The sequence below is a fragment of the Maniola jurtina genome, chromosome 10 (genome assembly GCF_905333055.1).
Source record: "Maniola jurtina chromosome 10, ilManJurt1.1, whole genome shotgun sequence".
NCBI lineage: Eukaryota > Metazoa > Arthropoda > Insecta > Lepidoptera > Nymphalidae > Maniola > Maniola jurtina.
Window position 1 is genome coordinate 12,747,030 of NC_060038.1, and position 21,588 is coordinate 12,768,617.

General features: G+C 38.1%; 2 protein-coding genes across 2 annotated transcripts in view; both read left to right on the top strand.

The window, feature by feature from the left end:
• LOC123868955 overlaps positions 1-3,270 on the top strand; it is a 17,927-nt gene extending 14,657 nt beyond the window's left edge. The window contains exon 2 of the mRNA XM_045911673.1: positions 963-3,270. Within this exon, the coding sequence (XP_045767629.1) occupies positions 974-1,738 (765 nt within the window). The 5' untranslated portion in view covers positions 963-973 and the 3' untranslated portion in view covers positions 1,739-3,270. The remainder of the gene's footprint in view (positions 1-962) is intronic.
• Positions 3,097-16,383, top strand: LOC123869106 (FLYWCH-type zinc finger-containing protein 1-like). Its single transcript, XM_045911845.1, has 7 exons — positions 3,097-3,118; positions 3,742-3,960; positions 4,597-4,726; positions 6,033-6,121; positions 6,990-7,211; positions 13,911-14,195; positions 14,958-16,383. Exons 1-7 carry the CDS (start codon positions 3,097-3,099, stop codon positions 15,221-15,223), a joined length of 1,233 nt encoding a protein of 410 aa, XP_045767801.1. The 3' UTR covers positions 15,224-16,383.
• The last annotated feature ends 5,205 nt before the right edge of the window (positions 16,384-21,588 follow it).

Below are 21,588 nucleotides of genomic sequence, written 5' to 3' on the forward strand. Positions count from 1 at the left end.
TCTATAAAATTCCTTCGTTCACTAATATGATATCCAGTGATATGACAGACTGTTGAAATTTCGTTACGTTTACCGTCAATCTTTGATCGTCAATAAAACAAAATGGGTCAAAACCTTGGACCAAAATTTTACTTTTTACCTACCTTAGTCAATGAGGTATGAATTTTGACTCCTGTAAACTTTTTTGCTTTTTATTGGTAGTTAAAGCTTAACAGTAACCGTAACGCATGCAATTAGTGTAAGACCAGACGAGCCTGATTTTCTGAGTTAGTCGCGTAATTTCTGCTGCATTTTGGTTTCATATAAAAGTCCAAAACTGCCACACAAGACTCAAAATAAGTTCGATAGTTCAACTATTGCGCGTAAATACGCCCGACTTTCGATCGGGGGCCGGAATGAGGTAAAGGAAAGAGCGTCAGTTTGCTACAGGAGTTGTGAGTCGCTTTTTTCTGTCCGTCCGTCTAGCAGCCCAACAAACAGTTGAACCGAAAATACGCATCTGACTACTTACAAGATTACGCTCGTTTGGCCTCACGCTTAAAATATTGTAGATTTTATTAGCAAAAAACCTGTTCTAAAGCTCACCCAGGTTAGCCGTAGAACAGTCAAATATGTTTCAGAGTTTTCACAAAGTGATACTTATGTGCTGTGCTTGTCAATTACAACAGTAATTTTACTGCCCACCTTCATCAACTCTACAGGCTAGAGTTAGACAGTCAATTATTGTGTTAATCTGTTGCACACTCATCTCTACATGTAACTAAATTGACAAGTTTAAATGACGTGATATCCTTTTAACAATGTTCTTTCAAAAAAAGGATAGCATTATAGTTCAGTAGGTCCTTCAGTTACGAGATTTGTGTACAACTGAATAACACCAAATAATTGAATAAAGTTACACCGGACGTTGAATAGTTTATTCATAATAATATAATACTTAATATCAAATGATTTGATTGCAGAACCGATTTTGATGAAAAGTAAGAGAGGAGTATACATTCTACTACACAAAGGCTTCAAGTTTACGAAACGATCTAGGTCCAAGTTGGGCACAGTATGGAAGTGCAAAGCCAGCACGTCGCACCAGTGCAATGCTTCACTGACCACGGATCCAAATCTGAAAATCTTGCTGTCGACAGGAGATCACGACCACGGAAAGCCCGTCATAGAGTCTAAACCTAAAAATGCTAACTGTACAGACCCAATTTTAATGAAAAGTGATAAGAGAGGAGTACACGTTCTATTATACAAAGGCTTCAAGTTTACAAAACGATCTAGGTCCAAGCTAGGCGTAGTATGGAAGTGCAAAGCGAGCAAACTGTACCAGTGCAATGCTTCTGTGACCACTGATGCAAACTTAAAAGTTGTGCTGTCTACAGGAGAGCACGATCACAGAAAGCCTGCCGTCGAGTCTAAACCTAAACGTGCCAACTCTGCAGATCTAATTTTAAACGAAACTAATTTTGCAGATTCGTATTCAAATTTTAAAGATCCAATTTTAATAAAAAATGACAAAAAAGGCGTATATGTTCTAGTTTACGAAGGCTACCAGTTTACAAGGCGAGCTAAGTCCAAGCAGGGTACAGTATGGAAGTGTATATCGAGCAAATCTGACCAGTGTAATGTCACTATGACTACGGATCCAAATCTAAAAATTGTGTCGTTGATAGGAAGTCATGACCATTCCAAACCCGTCATTGAATCTAAACCTAAACATGTTTATTTTGAGACTCCCTGATAATACTTACTATGTATCACTCGCGAATCATAGGTAGCTAAACAATAATAAACTGTCTAACAAGTAGGTAACCCTCTTAGTGAGCAATAATTTCAATAGCAACTAAAATAATGCAATCTATTCTCTAATTAGTAGTTTAGACATAAAATACCTAGTATTTTACGTCTAAACGTTAACTCGCAAGCGTCTTCAAAAAAATTTATATGACCCATTATTTCCCACGGAAAGACAAGCATGCAAACATTTACAAACCTCGCAATAACTAAATCTGAAGTGGCAACATGACCAGTTTGCATTGTTCATTGAAGGATTAAATAGTACACAATCCCGGTTGACATCAGTTTTTGTTCAATGCATAGTCAGTCGTCGCCTCATGTTTTGTCGTCCATCATACTGTAGTCTATGGTAGCCTTTAAAATCGAACTATTTGGTTGTCCCAATAACATGATAAGCGACTATGGTAGCGCATCCTATGAATTAGGTATACTGTAGTTTCTGGATATTGACATTATAGTAATAACTCATTAGCTATAAGATTAGTCTATAAGTAGTCATTATAAATGCGGAAGGGTGTCTGTCTGTTTATTTAGGTGCCTGTTTCCTTTTCACGGCTGAACCGCTGAATAGACCTTGACAAAAGGTATAATTATAGTCTGAAGACGAATTGAAAATCAAAGATTTCTCATGGAATATCAATAAAACAAAATCCACGAGTATAAAATCGCGGGCATAAGCTATTAATAAATCAGGTAAGTGAACCTAATTTGTGTAAGCATAATGTGGAGGTTATTAGGATATAGTTATTTTCTTATTTTTTTAATAATAGTTTTAACACCCGTTATTAATGGCACTCTTTATTATGTTGACGTACCTAATACACAAATGTTATATTACTTTTGAGACTTTAAGTTAGATATAATTTTAGCAAGTTAAGATAATATAGATTAAGGACTCTAATTTTATATAACATGTAGCTCAAAAAAAAAATTTAAGTAATAGTCATTGTTATGTACCTATTTGTCAAATATCGTGAGTCATTATTTAATTTGTAAATCAAAATTTTTACGGTTTTGAAATTTTTATTAAAATACTAGCGGATACATACGCGCGTGCTACTACGCTACAAAAATATTGTGCCTAATGCATTGTTTTAGTTGTCCTTAAACCATCTTCACATTATTGCCTTTCGAAAAAAACCGGTTTAAAGCACACGGACAGGTAGAATCATTTTTAGTGTTTTTTATTTTTTTAAAGATTATATTATAAAAGAGATAATAGAACATACTTTAAAATCCAAGTGGACTATTGCAATTTTTTAGCTGACCAGCAATTATCGCATAAAACAAGCTTGTGTTATAATGTCTACCTCCTCAGTTCAGAGTATTTATAGTTTTAGCATATTATTTTCTTAGATTAGATGTCCCAGCTTCATTTAGTCATAATTACTTGATAATTTTATTAATAAATACTTAATTTTTCAAATAAAGAGATAGTACATAAAATTGCCTTTGAATTAACGTTCTTCGGTCAAGGTACAATCCATGATTAATATTATAATTGCGGAAGTGCGTCTGCCTGTCTGCGATTTTAATGGGTACAGACTAGGGATACATCCCGGGGAAAGACATAGTCTACTATTTATCCTGGAAAATCGAAGAGTTCCTACGGGATTTTAAAAAACCGAAATCCACGCGGGCAAAGCCGCGGGCATCCTCCTAGTTATTAGATATATTATATACCTCACTGAGTTTTATAGTAAAATATCATAGGTAAAATTGGTAAAAGTTTGTGAGAGGTTATGCAGTGGATAAGTATATCAACCCCAACTCTACATAATCGAAGTAGGTACCTGCCAACGCTTTCCATCAGGTGGGATTGTGGCCAAGCGTGTGCGACGTGCGTATAATGAATAAAAATAATAACAAACACACTTTCGCATTTATAACATGGGCTAGTGAAGTAAGTAACAGATGAGTCAAGAAAACGCCAATATTCTATTGCAGTGAAAGTCGTAACAGCGGTCGACGGGGCAACAATCCTGATGCTGAACGGGTACGCCTTCACGAACCCGTCGCCGATGTCCAACGGGGAGCGCTGGTACTGCTCCGGAAGGATACGATGGAAGTGCACAGTCTGTTTGCACGTCAACGATGACTACGAGCTGGTTTGCATATCACACGAACACTCCCACGACCCGCCTGTTTTAGAAATCACTGCTGGCGGTCTTTATGCTATAGCTAAGCATTGAAGTAAATAAAATACCCAGGCGTATCGACTGTGAACTGGTAACACGCCCCATCTCAAACTGCAAAGGACGCGCTTCACGCTTGTTGCAAGCAACGAACAGCAAGGCATCGGCAAACACCACAGATGGCTTGCCTGCTGCTTGGTAAGAGCGCTCTTGCGCGGGCATAATACATAATATGTATGTAATAATAATAATTATACACGTATGAGTAAGGTTCACGCGCGTGAGTGATTTGAAAGAAATATAGACTTTGTCTTTTGAAACGTTGTACAAAGAACTGTTACATATTGTAATGTAAATTGATATTTTAATATACATTTATCTGATATGATTAAGTATTATAATTTACATGTTTCAGGATTTAATAAATAATGTAATCAGTATCATTATTCTTGTATTACTTTTGGAACAGGAAACATTGAGACCAAGACTTTTTTAGAGTGAGCAAGGCGCAGTCGCATCGCTCAGCGCAGCTTTGCAAATGCGTTTGGACCTTAAGTAAGTATTGGTTTAAGTAGATATATTTGGGGAAAAATTTCTTTGGACTTTCATTTAAACATTGTAGTGCAAAAAATGATTCTTGTAAAACCTTAAAACATACATGTTGCAGAGAAATTGATAACACTGGCCTTTGGGAAGAAGTTTCTAATGTGGAAAGGCTACACCTTCAGCGGGCCACAACCTTTGAAACATGTTGTTTTATGGAAGTGTACAGCCAGAGGGGCCATTCGCTGCAAAAAGTATGTCCACGTGGATAAGAGTTTACAAGTTATTGCTGACTTCAATGCTCACAACCACAATCCTCCGAGCTATGTTAAGCTACGGAATGGATATTATGTCAAATGTTAAGAGAATTCCCTAGCGCGCCCTCAATGGCCAGCGCCTTCCAGGTACACGCAGCTTTGGTTCTCATTTGAATAATCCCATCATGAAATCAATTCTTTCAAACAATAAAATCAACTCCCATCGGCGGTGTTCCCACAAGATTAAGTACAACAGGGGTTATTTAAGGGGCGGACTAACAAATACCTGTAAGGCCAGCAACGCATCGACGGTTCCTCTGGTACTGCAAATGCTCATGAGCGGCGGTAATCACTTAACAGCGGGTGACCCGCCTGCTCGAAGTTTTATAGACACGTTCTAGACAATAACTCTGTCTGTGATTTGCCAGATTTCCGTAAAAATGGGTTTGTTTCACGAACTCCAAAAAATATGTAAATCCAACAAAATCTAATAAACCGATCAAGGTTTATAGTTATACAAAAGAGACTGAAACATTTGTTTGACATTATTATATTATTAAGCTTTCCGGTACGCATAGTTTATTTAAAAAAAGTTTCATTTCAATTTTGTAAAAATATTGCTTACTCTTACTATAGAATATAGTATTTTTTGCTACTGTTTCGTTTTGCGTTTGTTCTCGTTACTTAATATGAAAATATTTAAGGACTCTCCTTTGAGAATTTCATGTTCTACCATGCTTATTTTTATTATTACTTACATGACTAATCACCGAGCTATCCACAGTGAAATAATTGCTTTTACCTTCTTCTTTCTCTATAAAATATTATTCACAAACTAACCGTTATATGGGTAAAATTGCGTAAATGAATTTAATCTTCCAGGTAAACTCATAAATTTAATAAATGGAAAACACTTCTTAATGTACTGCGACTATACATTCAGTCTTCCTAAAAAATTGCGTAAAAGAAACACCGATATAATTTCCTGGCATTGTACTGAAAGAGGCAGAAGTCGTTGTAAGAAGCACATCCACGTTGACAGAGATCTACGCATAATATCCAGGTTTAAGGATCACAACCATTTCCCTCCATCATACGTAATATCAAGAACCGGGGAATATATAAAAGTAAACAAATAAAAATACATACACGCAGGTCAAACATATAACCCTCCTTTGGGCTTCACCGCAGTCGGGTAAAAAATGGATAGTCCTATATTAATGTGCACAGATTTTTTGAAGAAGAGAAGAAAAGAAGAAGCTTAAAACACAATTTCTATTTTGTAAAAGAGAATTCTTTGAAGGGAAAAATTTGCAAAAATTATCTGCATTTTTATTTTTTCACTATTCATAATATTTCTACGGGCTTCTTTTCCAAGGCCGAAAGTGAGAGGTACAAATCTGAACATCCCAGTGTTTCCATTCCAATCCATCAGCCTGCAAGCTTCCATTATTGAACGTAAGCCATTTCAAGAGCATGCCACCAAATAGTCCTTGCTCACCCGCTTCCCTCCACCTTCAGGTCATTAGTTCATACACTTATCAGTACGCGGTCTCCACTCCAGAATACGTTTACTCCATCTGTCATCGATTCTGCAACGGACATAACTTGCTGACCGTCTCTTCTTCACTTTATCCTTTGAGCTATGTTGTTCTTCTACGATATTCCTCCTTCTAGATTTTATCCCTGAGAGATATCCAACATAGCTCGCTCTATAGCGCGCTGAGCGGTTTGCTTCATCATTATCAACCGATAAATGTCAACTACTGGACAAAGTCTCTTGTAGGGACTTCCACACTTCACGATCTTTCGCATACTGAATCCAGCGGCTCCATGAGACTCATTTGATGTCGTCTGTCTACTTTGTGGGGGGGGGGTCCTTCCAATGTAGCGCTTTCCACTGTGAGGTCGCCATTCTAGCACTTTGGAACCCCAACGTCTATCGCTTTTTCAAACTATGCCGCCCATTGCCACTTCTTCGTAACCCGCTGAGCTTATGAGCTATATCGATTGCTCTGGTTCTTCTACGGATCTCCTCATTTCTTCCACGTAGAGAAACTCCAAGCATAGCTCTCTTCTTCGCCCACTCAGTGACTCTGAGCTTTCTTATGGCTATGAGAAGCATAGTTACCAACCATATCTCAGATCCATATGTCATTATTGCCAACACGTACTGTTCGAAGACTTTGGTCTTCAAGCACTGAGGAATTTTAGACTTGCTTGCGACATAATAGTTAATTTATATTTTAAAATGTTACAGGTTTATCTTACGAGTTCATCCCTTCAGCGAGAGGAAAGCAGAATCTCATACTCTTGAAGAATTACACGTTTAGAAAAATTAACAACGACTTCAGATACTGGTATTGTACAGAGAAATTCTCTCACAAATGTAACGCTAAACTAAAGTTACACGAAAAAGAAATAATACGTTCCTCCCTCGAACACAACCATGATGCGCCGAAATATTATAAGACTGCCAATGGTACATATTTTAGAATCAAGTAGCAAAGAATTGCAATAATATTCCTGTAATATCTCGACAAGAAATTTTTCAAGTGTGAGATTGTCATACAGACAGTAAGTGAAGTATAATGTATTGAAGTGAAAATTACTTCAGTACAGTTGTGGTTTGAATCTCGATGAAAGAGACAGATACATACATCTATAGGATAGAGCCTGCGAAAGAATGAGTTAGAGTTTAGATAGAATACGTTAGGTATACTGTGTTTTCTATTATTTCATACTGTAGTTACCATAAGCCTTTCGTGTCATTTGTTGAAATTGAAAACTTGGAGTCTGTATTATAAAATTACGTTAGTGTGTTCCTGTTCTTAGTATTATATCTAGAGTAGTTTTCAAACTTGATAAAAATATTGTAATAAATAAAACCTATAAATAATTCTACTCCTTCTACTCTGCATTCGTCTCATCCTCTCGAAGTATACCGGGGCGATAGTCTCGCCGTGCGACCAAACTCTATGGGCGATACTATCGCGGGAGTACAACGACGTTACGCGTTGCGAGGCCCAACGAGGCGTTGCGGTCACGTCACGTGGCGATCGTTGCGAATCGCGACGACACGCCGACGGAATTATCGTTGTACTGTAGATTATTCGGTTTTTATTAAACTTTGATTCTAAATATCATGAGTTTTTTTGCTAATACAAACTTTCAAATGCAATCTTATCTCTAATACCAGGAATCATTATTTGGTTTTAAATGTCCAAGCAAAATCTACGAATAAAATCGTAGTTGGCACTACCGTACTTATATTTATGCTCACCTACGAATTTTCTGGTCTTCTTCTTCTTCTCTCTCTGGGCTGGTTTCCGCACTTAAACGTTTCCGTCTGTTGTGCGTGCGTTGCCCCTCCCCGCCGAAGACTTCACTCCAGCCATCCAAGCTCGCTCCAGAAGCCGAGTAAACCGCCCAGCCGGGCGATACAGAACACTCGATTCGGTAAGTTACCGTTCGATAAGACGTACTTTCCATTGAAAAATACATCTTATCGAACGATAACTTACCGAATCGAGTGTTCTGAATCGCCCGGCAGGTTGCCGAAAGGAAACTGCAGAATTTTCTGGCCTTCCAAATTGTAAAAATGTAATTTTCAGTATGAAAACAGATTACACCTAATCCATACTATCCACGGTCCACCCGTTTAACTGATTTCGACGTCCCGGAGACGGACATAGGTTATTTTTATCCCTGAAAAACAAGGAGTTCCCGTAGGATTTCTGAGTAACTCCACGCGGACGAAGTCGCGGGCATCATCTAGTACTTAAATAGTTTTGAGAGTGATTTTCTTGAAACAATCTCTACCTTCGAATTGTTTTTCAATAGGTCTAACTACACTGTTGCGCTTTCAACCTAATTAGAAGCATGCGCTAACTACCCAGACGTATGCCTATGCGCATACCTCATGTTCGCAGGCTATAACGCATGTATACAACCAACGCACGCAATAACGCACGCACTCTCATGCATGTGCATCACATCGTTTGTGAGCACATGCACAACTTCAATATAAATTTAGGAGCTGGCAAACAGAACGGTGTAGGTAGTAACAGAACACTTCTGACCAAAAATGCTTTTTCCTTAATCTGGACGTTTTTGGCTCAATTAATACAAATGTGAACTCATTTCCAAGGAAAACGACCTAAAACTGTGCTAAAAACTGAGTCCAAAGTTCAGTTTCAACAGTTTTCATTCAGTTTCTTGCTCCTCCTGTAAAATTATATTTTGTGCCGTTCCAGCTCCTATATTAACCTCACAAGTACTATGCATGGACGCATGCGCCATTGCTTGCATTGCTTCAGCAACTTAGTACGGTCGGCCTCAGAATTCGAGTAGCAATTTCGCGAAACTATTGCATCAAAAACCTGTCGCACTTATGACCTTTTTCTATAGACACGCCACACACACCTAGCGAATGTGCATGTGGTAAACGACATACGGTCTTTGACTTATACCTCCATGCAAGTTGAAAGCGCCCGTTGAGTTAGACAAAATAGATACTATTAAATTTATTTACTTTCAGAAATTGAATACAAATTCATAACCGTAGGTGGGAGAAAACGTTTGATGACAGGTGGTTATACGTTCTACCGCAATTCATTCTACAACTGGACTTGCTCCATGAGGACTGCTGCCTGCAAATGTAAAGCGAGGATCCGTTTCGGTAAAATGGATCAAATAACTTTCTTCTCGGGGGAACATAATCACAAACCACCGGAGTATTTTGTAAGCCGTGATGGACAGTACGTTAAAATTACGAGTGGGAAACCCTAATAAGTATTTTTTCAAGAACATCTGGATATATTACTGTCAATACCATCAACGATTTTGCGATACAGGATATCGCGGGATAATTTTGATTGAAACAAGCCTCATTGTGTGCTTTATTTGCTTTGCGATTTAATGAATGTACATCATGTATTTTTTGAGAACTCACTCGCCATTTTTATTCTGTGTCAACTGTCACATCAAAAGTACGATAAATGTAACACTAAAATTGTGCTTTTGATATGACAGTAATTGATAGTTGTAAAATGAAGATTGAGTTCTCAAAATGAACGCACTGTTATTAGTTACTTATTTTGATATTTTTAAAAATATGTTTTGAACTACAATTGATACTGTTAAGATTTTGTTCCTATTTAATATTATCTACAAATACAGTTTTATTTTGAGATAAGAAAAGTTTTGCTTCATTTTATATGCCCACAATTTTTTAGGCACAGCTTGTTTTAGCGCGCTAAAGCGCTGCGGGATAACCAGCAAACATAAATTTAGTAGTTTTTTCTCGAAAATACTTTTCCCAGACGACTGATCGACCCTTTTCGCGCGCTTGATTTCGTTGAAAGTCACCGTTCCTCTCACCCAAAACATTCTCCGCGCGGATGGTGGAGGGATGGGCAAGCCGCACCATCTTTATACCGGGGATCTCTTTTTCAAAGAGATTACCCACGTGCGCCGGCAATTTCGGTCGAGTGTACTGCGTCTCCATACATTTTGTATGTGCTAACGCTACTCGTGTTGACGCACACATTCGTAGCGTATTCGTACACTTGGATACCACAAGTAAGCGTCGCTTTGTGAAATAAAAGTACACCTACAGTAGATTTTTTTATTTTTTCGTCTGTAACATGTTATTGCAATGTATTTAATACGCTGTTTTTTTTTTTTTCAGTTACAGTAGTCACACTATCAACGGGTAGCGCGTTCCTGATAATAAACGGCCACACATTCAGACGGGAGGATTGCGGCAACGGAGCGACAAGTCGGTGGTGCTGCAACGAGCCCGTGCAGGTGAAGTGCGACGTGTACGCGCACGTCAACGACAAATACGAACTGGTGTTGATCGTGAACAAGCACAACCACGAGCCTGTGCTGTGTAGGATGTTGAAGGGCAGGATCATTTAGTATAGGATTTTAAGTTTTCACGTTGAGATTGAAGGAAAAGGATGGACGAAGTTAGAAAGTTTTCTGTTTTTTGTTTGCGAAGAACTCACGAAAGAAACCGGTCAAGTGCGAGTCGGATTCGCTCAGGGTTCCGTACAAGATGTATTTTTAATGTACACTATGTATTTTTAATTTGCAAGCCACCCATTTTGAAATTTTTGTTATAGCGGTAATAGAATACAGACTCTGAAAAGATCAACTGTCTACCTATACCATAAGATTCTGCTCGCTGACAGACAGACGGATAGCGTAGGCGTTGGCACAATTCGGGTACGGAACCAAAAAAATTACTGGAATGATTGAGATGTTTCGCAATTTGAAAACCTGTATTAAATATTGTTCCATTATCGTCCAAGATATAGCTTAATCTGAATTCCAGGCAAGGTAAAGGCATCCATCTAATATTATTTAGAAAATAAATAAATGAATTAAAGTAATAGGTCTAAAAAGCAGATTTAATTTATAGTACGCGACAGGTCGAGATGGCAATCGGGGTATGAGGCGGGGGGACGCCTCGAACACCCGTGCGTCACTCGCGCTATTCGCCGACACTCCGATTGTAATCTCGTCCAGTCGAGTACTATAAGTATTAAAAAAAAGCTAATCTTATTACGTGTCATATTTTTACATCTGCCTTCTTTATAAGAACTCGTTTAGCGAAAGCTAGGTACGTCAATCTATTTCCTTTATTTTTGTGATGTTGTATGTTAAGTTTTTTTTCTTTTTGACAAAAGTTGATACGTAAAAATACGTTTATATTTTTAGGCAGATAATTTTTAGTTAACCGATTTTCATAGTCCTTGCAATACACTCACGCGCATGAACTCTGCTTGTTGTTGTGCGTGTAGTGTACGTACGGTCCGGTCAGCCTCAGAATTCGAGTAGCAATTCCGCGATACTATTGCATCAAAAACCTTTTTCTATAAACACGTCACACACCTAACGCATGTGCATAACCGTGCCACGCGAATATGATGATTAAGGTGCTAAACGACTTACGGCCTTTGACTGTACGTGCAAACTGCATCAGTGCGCGATGGAGTGGGCAGTTGCGAGCGCGCGCACTCACGCGCATTCAGATATGACGACACACAAAACGCAACCAAGAAACAAGTGCGTGAGTAACTGCAACATGTCATACTTTCAGCGGTTTGGTACGCTAACTCAGTGATCATTACTAAATGAAGCCGTCAAACTCATTTTGTTCTATATTGCTGCTTCTCTGAGCGATATACATAAAGGAATATTGCATAGCAAACCTTCGACGGATTAAAAATTAATGTCAAATGATTTAACAAAAATTTGGTTTAACCCACGCAAAGGGCGATTTATTTTAGTAATTAAACTGCAATACTTTACTGCGTATGTGGCGAATGGCGATGGTATATGCCATACAAAAAAATAAGTAAATAGCAAAATGTTGCCTAAAAACTGATTTTTTACCAGAAAAATCACTTACCGGTCTCAGGAATGCTTCAATTCTCTGGAATCAGATTTTAGGCACCATCTCCACGGACGAGAGAATCGGGACGATAGTCTCGCCGTGCGACAAAATTCGATACAAACTCTATGGGCCAATCTCCACAGGGTGATACTATCGCGGCGATAGTTTGTCGCCGCGATTCTCTCGTCCGTGGACATGGCGCCTTAGGTTCCGTTGGCGGTTGTGGCTTGTTGGTGCTGGCAAATTGTGTAGCCCAATAAAATCAGGCGTACCCTGAACCCATTACTTTTAAGTTAATATAAAATTCCGGCCATCAAAAGGAGTACAATAGTACCTACTTTGAATAAATGATTTTGACTTTGACTTTGACTTTGTACGCGTGGCGGACAGCGTAAGGTCCTAGGCTGAAATCTTTAGAGCGTACTTTGACTTTGCCCGGACTAAAGTTTCAGTTAAAACGAGACAGATTTATACCAGCGGTATAACGCTGTCTCGTTTTAATATTGTCTTCGGTCTTTTCAGCCTTAGTGACTGAGGTTTTTTTTTTTGGGGCTTTCAAGGCTAAAGGACGTCCATTCAGTGATGATCTCTGAGTTAGCGTATCGCCACAAAGACTTGCCTAACAATTTTATCACAAAAATTTGTATTGTAATAGACATTAATTTTAATAAAATTATATTATTAATGAGTATTATGAGCAGATTTTTCAATGTTCAGGATTAAACTTAAGAAATAAATTGTTATCTGCCAGTAGGTACGTTAAGTTAAATGTTATACTTAGGTTAAGGCTGGAGAAGACATTTTGTTTTCTTTTTGAACAATTTTTTTTTATTTGTAAAGTACAATGTACTACATTTCACCTGTTCCAATGCAGCGTATTTTCTAATTGAGAACCTTAATTAATAATAATGATAATTAATTGTTTATTAAAACAAATTTTAATAACCTGTATTTTATTTGATTTACAGCGACATTATATCCCTTGATAGGCCTATGTCGATTTTTGGGCGGTGCTAAAACAGACAACCCTTTCGAAATTCAGATACCGTCCCAATTGAACGGCAGGCCTATTGGTCCAATATCCCAAGATCAGTCAGACATTACTTATTTTCTGAGAAATAAAATGGGTGAGAACTGCAAAAGGAACGTAAAAACATTACTCACTTTTCTTAAAGTATAAGAGCTGATTTTTATGTAGGTATGTTTCCTGAGTATCATAATATAAAAATTACATTTGTACTTAAAGTAAGATTAAATATTCAATACGTAATTTATTTGCGAGCTTTATAGCGTCTTGTAAAATAAATTAAATACCTAAACTTCTCATGAACCATTTAATCCTTAGAAAGCAGTCGCAATTTTTTTTAATTGTTATTTTATATTATTTTATTTTAATAAATAAAAATATATCAACCCGAAAGGTACACGTACCTACACGGGTAGGTAAGTCTAAACTCTAAACCGTCACCAATCTAGGTAGATATATGCTGTCGCCTGTCCATAGTGACATGATATATGGGTAGGTATTATCCACAAGATTATCTCCAATAATAAAAATGAATAGGCACCTAGCGTCGATTACGTCACACTGACGTTTAGGTACGGTATTCGAAGCGTACTGACGCGAAAAGACGACCCCGGTGAGCGGGGAAGTGGGAGAAACGCCGCATTCCAGCGAGGTGCAAACTTTCCTTGACTAAGTTATAATATGTGACCGCCTGTTGAATCTGTTATTTTTCGAGAGTCCTCAGTTTTTCCGTGATTTCATTACAGATACAGAGTACGAATATTATGAAATACTCGAAGATGACGAGAAAGAGGACGTGGCAATGTTTATCAAGTCAAGAAAGGGCAAAATTATATTGGTATACGACGGCTACAGGTATAGGAAAGCCTACAGAACCAAAAATGGAGTACGTTGGGCCTGCTCGTCGAAGAAGGATTGTACAGCCTTCGTGTACTTGAACGATAATGACGAGATTCTGATGACTTCCAAGCAGCACGACCATCCCCGCCCAGGCGCTCTCAAGACATCTAACAAAACCCCTACTGGTAGTGGTAAGTTTCTTTGTTACACAATTATGTTTTAAAAGAATCCTTATAGGATCACTTTGTTGTCTGTCTGTCAGTCTGTTTGCCTGTCTGTCTGTCCGTCTGTCGTGTCAAGAAAACCTATGGGGTACTTCCCGTTGAGCTGGACTCATGTTTGGCAGGTAAGTAGGTCTTATAGCACGTAAAGGAAAAAACCGAAAACCGTGAATTTGTTTTTTTTTTTTTTTTTTTTTTTTAATATAATAAGATAGCGAGCAAATGGCAGGCGGGTCAGCTGATGTTAAGTGATTACCGTCGCCCATTTGCAGTATCAGAGATACGCCGATGCGTTGCCGGCCTGTCGGGAATTTGCTGATCCACCCCTTGAATAACCCCATGTTGCAATCTAGTAGGAACACCGCCGATGGGAGTTGATTCCACAGTTTGCATGTTCGTGGAAAAAAAGGATCTGGCACAACGGGCGGTAGGCACCCAGGTGGTAAGGGTGATTATATCACATGAAAAAAATTAAAATGTGTTCACGAAAAATTCAATTTACTAAATCACATGTAGATGGCGCAGTCTGTCTGTCTGTCTGCTACGTTTTCATGGCCCAACCGCTGCACCGATTTCAAAGGAATTTGATACAGACTTGGGATACTTCCCGGGGAAGGACATTGGCATTTTTTTATCCCGGAAAATCAAAGAGTTCCTACGAGATTTAAATAAATCGACATCCACGCGGGTGAAGCCGCGGGCATCCCCTAGTAAATTTAATATTGCTTACAGATACAGCAGTCATCATCACCTCACGAAAAGGGAAGGAAATGCTGCTGTTCCATACCTTCACGTATCGCAAACAGTACATCACAGCCCAAAAGGTTAGATGGGTTTGCTCCACCAAGAAGAATTGCCACGCTGTCGTGTTCACGGACACCAATAACTTGATAACGTCCGCTTTCGAGGAGCACACCCACGATCCTCCGAAGTACTACCTTGACCCTGACCATGTTTTAAGAGCTATCAGACAACCTGTCTTCTTAGAATCTGAATAAAGTGCTCCATATTTAATAACACCTCTCCACTTTTTCGTCGGGGAATAAAAACTCTTTATGCACTGCATCCGATCCGAATCCGAGAATTCTCGATCCGAAGTAGCCATAGTACACTGTTTGTATGATGAGTTGCGCACTAGATCCGAATTTCAGTTTCCGAAGCTGTGAATTACTTCAATTCGGAACTTTGTTTACGGGCCGAACTCACCACATTTTGTTTGTATAACGCTAGCCAGAAACATCTGTTGAAACGGTCTCCGAATTCGCATCGAGATTTCTAGATCTGAATTTTCTCGGATTCGGATCGGATGGAAAGCGTAAAGAGCCCAACTCACTGTTTTTATTATTCTTTTTAAATGCCATTAGTTTCGGCACCTTTCAAGCCTCAATAGCTCAACGGTTGAGGAGCGGACTGAATTCCGAAAGGTCGGCGGTTCAAACCCCACCCGTTGCACTATTGTCGTACTCACTCCTGGCACAAGCTTTACGCTTAGTTGGGAAAGGGGAGCATTAGTCATGAATTAGCATGACTAATATTCTTTTTAAAAATAAAAGAGAAAGAAAAGAAAGAACCTGCTAGCTTGCCTCGTGTATGTCTTCTGGCATATCATCTTCTTCTATGCCATTTCCTATTGTTGGTTAGCAACTATTAAGGCTACTTAACCTAACCTAACTGGATTTTCCTTACCGTTGTACTAAACAGTGACCAAGCTAAAAAGTCAAACCATGAGAATCGCGTGGCAAGATTCCACACGAAGGAAAGATTCCACATCGACCTTTAGAAAGACAATTCAGCTTCGTAGAGCGTTGTTTCTGTCCTACTCGTGTGAAGTTTTGTCGGTCTCAACGACAGAGACAGCGCTCTACGAATATGAAAGCGTTATCTCTTTCTAAAGTTCGAAGTGCAATCTTTACTGTCAGGTACACTATACATTTCTATTTGAGTACCCCCATTTTCATGCGATAAGATTTTCAAGCGGAAAATTCGTGGGTTGACCCTCGTGTATTGAATTGTGAAGTCATGAACCAAGTACCTACTCGTAGTATAGTTAAGTACTCTTCCTAAAACAATTCTCTGCCAGTAGGAATAGGCTTTCCACATTATTGGACTCACTTCAATCAATATACTTATTGCCTAGAAATTAACGCTTTAGCTTCAATATAATATACCTAAGTAGGTAGTGAACCGTATGTTCTTTGATGTAATAAAATTTAAATAGAAAATAAGTTATAACTTGATATATCAATATACTTATTGCCTAGAAATTAACGCTTTAGCTTCAATATAATATACCTAAGTAGGTAGTGAACCGTATGTTCTTTGATGTAATAAAATTTAAATTGAAAATAAGTTATAACTTGATATTAGTTTTATCTTGAAATATATTATTTTATTGGTTAAAGGGTTAGAAATGTAAATTTTTGGAAATGTTCTGATAAATATAAATTTTTATTTTATTTAGGTAAGTTCGTATAGTCAGTGGAATGTTAAATTTGTAAATAAAACAGAATAGTGAATTAAATTCAATCTACATACCTACTAAGGTTTTTAAGTAGGTAGTCCTAGTGTAAGTAGTGTTTGTTGTGCATCATGAAAGAAAAATTGTATTTCTTTTCGGAGTTCTAAGACAATCAAGAATTTTCAATAAGATCATGAAATTGTAAAAATTTTCAACCCACTTCTCTCTAATCTCCGATTTCTTTTGTCACTTTTATTGACACAGAATTGTACATGATTGTACGTTTGCGGAATATTACATGATTGTACGTTTGCGGAATCTTACATGATTGTACATTTCTTAAGCGAGAAAATAGTCGATAGTTCGACGCTTCCGTGTCGGCGGCGGTGGGACAACTGCCTTAGGTAGGTACTTACTAATTTAGATCAATGATTTTTTTGTAATCAACTTTTAAAATATAAACTGACGGTATGTGTTAGATCTGTAACTAATTATATCATGTATTTTGAGTAGGTATTTCTGCTTCATGAAGACGAAATAAAATTAACATTTTTATAATTAATATTTCAAAGTTCTTAAGTTAAATCATTGTTATGTCTATTATATATGCTTATTATATTATATTAGGCTAAGCTAAATTTTAAAAAAAAATTATGCATGTAAAACCATAGATTTTTCAAAAACTCGCATTCTTCGATTAAAGTGAAAGCGACGGGCCTGCCCGCGAAATTCAAATTTAATTTGGTTTTTCGCATTTTTTAATTAAAATAATACGACAACGTAGGCTTATGGCATTTTCAATTGCGACAATGGCAGTAATTCGTATTTCTGACACATTAGTCGATACTAGAGCTAATTTCTTAAACTTCTGGACCCTTTCAAGTAAAGATTTTTATATAAACCTGTGAGGATGATACTGTCATTGTCGCAATTGAAAATGCCATAAGCCTACGTTGTCGTATTAGTTTACAAAATACGAAAAAACAAATTAAATTTGAATTTCGCGGGCAGGCCCGTCTCATGCCCCTTAAATTATTCTGTTGATCGAAGAGAAGTATAGCGCGCGCAGAACAAGTAGTCCAATCTGAAGTTGCATGACAGTTTGCGCAGGTCATAGACAAAAGATTATTACACAAGCCCGGCTGAGATGTGTTTTACTGAAAAGCGACGTCATAGGCATAGATAATTAATGATTAAACGAACTTACCTCTACGTGAAGTTCTATCATAATTATACAAGCGCCGAGTCCGAAGAGATTAATAATGTTATAGGTCTCGTGCCCAGATTAAAGTGCTTGTTTTAAAACATTGAAACAAAACTTGTATTGATAAGTTTTTAGTTGTTCTGCTTGCCTATTTGATGTTTATTTTAAAATTGGAAATAAAGTATGCCTTGTTTTACTAAACATCTTGTTTCTTTACACATTTATCTAGCACTACACAGAGACTAGCCGATGCCCGCAACTTCGTTCGTGTGGTATAAATAGGTTTTTAAAAATCCCGTAGAAACTCTTAAATTTTTCAGCATTGGCGTAAATATAAATTTCAGCCAAATCCGTCCAGTAGCTTTGCCTGAAAGAGAAACAAAGATACACATCGCCATTATAATATTCGTGTGATAGTCCATACTAATATTATAAATGCGAAAGTGTGTCTGTCTGTCTGTCTGCTACCTTTTCACAGCCCAACAGTTCAACCGATTCTGACGAAAAGTACAGGGTTAGCTTATATCCCGGGGACGGACATAGGCTAATTTTTATCCCGGAAAATTAAAGAGTTCCCACGGGATTCCTAAAAACTCATCCACTTAACCGATTTATGTTTGGTACCGAGGTAGCTTGCGTTCCCACGGGACCTATAAAAATCTAAATCCACGCGGACGAAGTCGCGGGCATCCTCTAGTATAAAATAATTAAAATAATTTACTTAGTACCTACACTGGATATGGCGTGCCAGGCAGAATGAGTCATGGTTTGAACGGGGTTCCGGTAATCAATTAATCCATACTAATATTATTTTACCCCCCCCCCCCCTGGCTCTATACATCTCAGCCCCAGAGTCATCATATCATGCCATTATTAGGTAGGTAGGTACTAGAGGTGTAAAAGTAACGAAAACGAGCGTACCCGTATGCATTCGTTACTATAACAATTAGTACTCGTTACTTTCGTATCGTTACTCGTTACTTTTGATACCACGTAAGATGAACGAATCGAGTCGTATTGCGTACGACAGTATGAAGTCGCGGCGTCCGCATCGCAACATTCGTAATTTGTAGAAAACATACTTAGGTCTACATTGCATATAAAGCTGCGTAAGGTACAATTTCTCACTTTTCCGTATTTTGAACCAGACGTGTGTTTAAGTTATTCTCAATTTAGTTTGATTTAATAAGTGTAGAACTACAAATGAACTGTTGACGGAATCTACTAAAATATTAAAAATTTTAACCTTGAGCTTGAGCTTATGTTAAATATCTATACTATTACATAAAATTAGAGTATCTGTCTGTAATTTCCAAATAACTGTCTCAATATTAAGCTCATATGGTTATTTGAACGATACTAAACAAACATCTAAATTCACCGAATTGAAACGTTTGCTAACCGTATGTTTTACGCGCAGGCGCGCGCGTAAAACATACGGTTAGCAAACGTTTCAATACACGTATCTACGGTACTTGCGTGAACCGAAACAGTGTAGGAACCATAGGAACGGTCATACGACGAAAAGTGCGAGTAACGAGATGCATTTGTGAGTAACGATTCGGTACTCGGTACTAGATGGCGCACCCGTTACTCAGTAACGAATACATACGGTTCGCTACAGCTCTAGTAGGTACCTACCATGAAAGTCCAAGTTTCACTTCTGAGTGCCCAGGCTGGAGTTCCGAAGTATAGTTTTTTGAGTTGTTTTTGCCAGCGCAGCTTTTACTCTTGCATGAATCCCAAGTACACGTTCCATTAAAATCTGCATTGATAGGGCACAATAATCAACTCCTTCCATTTGTGACAACGATTTTCTGCCCAATATGAGCAACTTTTGTCAAAAGTGAGCAAAAAGATCGTCTATAGCTCAGACACCTGTGATGATGCCCCTCAAAATATCATTAAAAGAAAAACCTTCTACCACTTATCATCATTTCTTTTTTTCACGTTTGTCAATGGCAAGCCACAAAAAACGCACAAAAAATATTATGTATTCTAAATTTTTTTTTTAAATAGATATCAAAAATTGCGGGACCGGCAGGATTCGAACCTACTTCTCCCATGAGTACCGCGCCCGGAACGCTTTTAACCACTAGGCACAGAAAACCACCTTAGGAGGTGGTCTGTGCCACTAGGCCACGGTTGACTTATACATATATTTATTGTATTAACCCAAAAATGAATTCAATTTTTGTCCAACAGCAGTCGAATTGAAGTCTAAGAGAGGGCGGCCATTGCTGCTTTACAAAAACTACACCTATTCCAAGTTTCCGTACCCCCTGAAGTATGGCTGGCGTTGGTACTGTTCCAAAGTGAAGAACTGCAAAGCCTGCCTACTGACGACAGATGATCACACAATACTGGCGGCTACTGGCATTCATGGACATCTGCCTATAACGAATCAGCAGCTCAGTTGGAGACCCACTTGAGACAAGATCGAACGAGGATCAGGAGATATTTCCAGTGAAGCGGAGCGGAGCGACAACGTTTGTTTTTTACCAACCAGACTCCGCTGCAGTGGAAACACACCCTTACACTTGAACTCATGAACTCTTCGGGAATGAATACCAAAAAGTTACACTCTTCGTCCTATAGTCATGCGTTAGAAGTTACAAGGCCAACAAAAATATAAGAATTAAAAATTTTTTGTAAAACAACACAGAAATCCTATGCGTTTGAAACTGATTTGGAATAAGAAAACCAACATAAGTAATTACATAAGTAATTATAAAAAATAAAAAGAACAACACAGTAATCTCGATGTACTTGCCTCATCTGTCAAATATTAGGCTAGGGGAGACGTGAAATCAAAGAGACCTAATCGATCATAGCCTACCTAGCGTCAAATGTTGGTAACATTTGACGCTTGCCAGTGTTGGTGAAGCCTCGACGTTTTGTTAGAAGATCCAACTACCGTGATATGTGACAGAGCGGCGACGGATCTTCTTCTCAATTGATACACTTATAGCTCGTTCACACAGGCTGCGTAAGCGTAGACGTAGCGCGTACCATTGCGTTGTAATGTATGGAACTGTATGAAACATGGCACACCGCTTGCGTAAAGCGTGGACGTATGCGTAACCCGGCGTGTTAGAGGTTTACGCGCTTCACTACGCACGCGTCACGTGTACGCAATTGGTGTGAATCGGCCTTTAGTAAGTATGTGAGAGATTTTCAAGCTCGTAACAGCTGTTGATTTGCTTCAGCTGTGAGTAATTTTGGTCGAAATCAATTTTTTAAGGGACACCTGTCCAGTAAGTAGATATAAAAATAAATATTTTTTTAATGGCGGCCTTCTAGAATTAAGATTTCGCCGTTACGTCCTTTTATTTGTTTGATTGTATGAGAGTGTCGTATTTTTATAATTTTTACTCGACGATACAAAGCGAAGGAGTGGTGCAATCAATCCATATCCATCCATAGGTAGATAAATATACATATAATATATGTATACTATATTTTGAGAAGCTAGGGGAAAACGCGTATAAGGTAAGTAACGCTAAAACTTTGTTAGTGCTTTTTGTAACAAGTGTAAATTAAAAATTTATAACACCCCCGATAAGTGAAGGTTACAGTAACTAGAAAAGAGCTGATAACTTTTAAACAACTGAACCGGTTTTCTTAGATTATAGCTAAGAACACTCGATCAAGCCACCTTTCAAACAAAAAAAACTAAATTAAAATCAGTTCAATAGTTT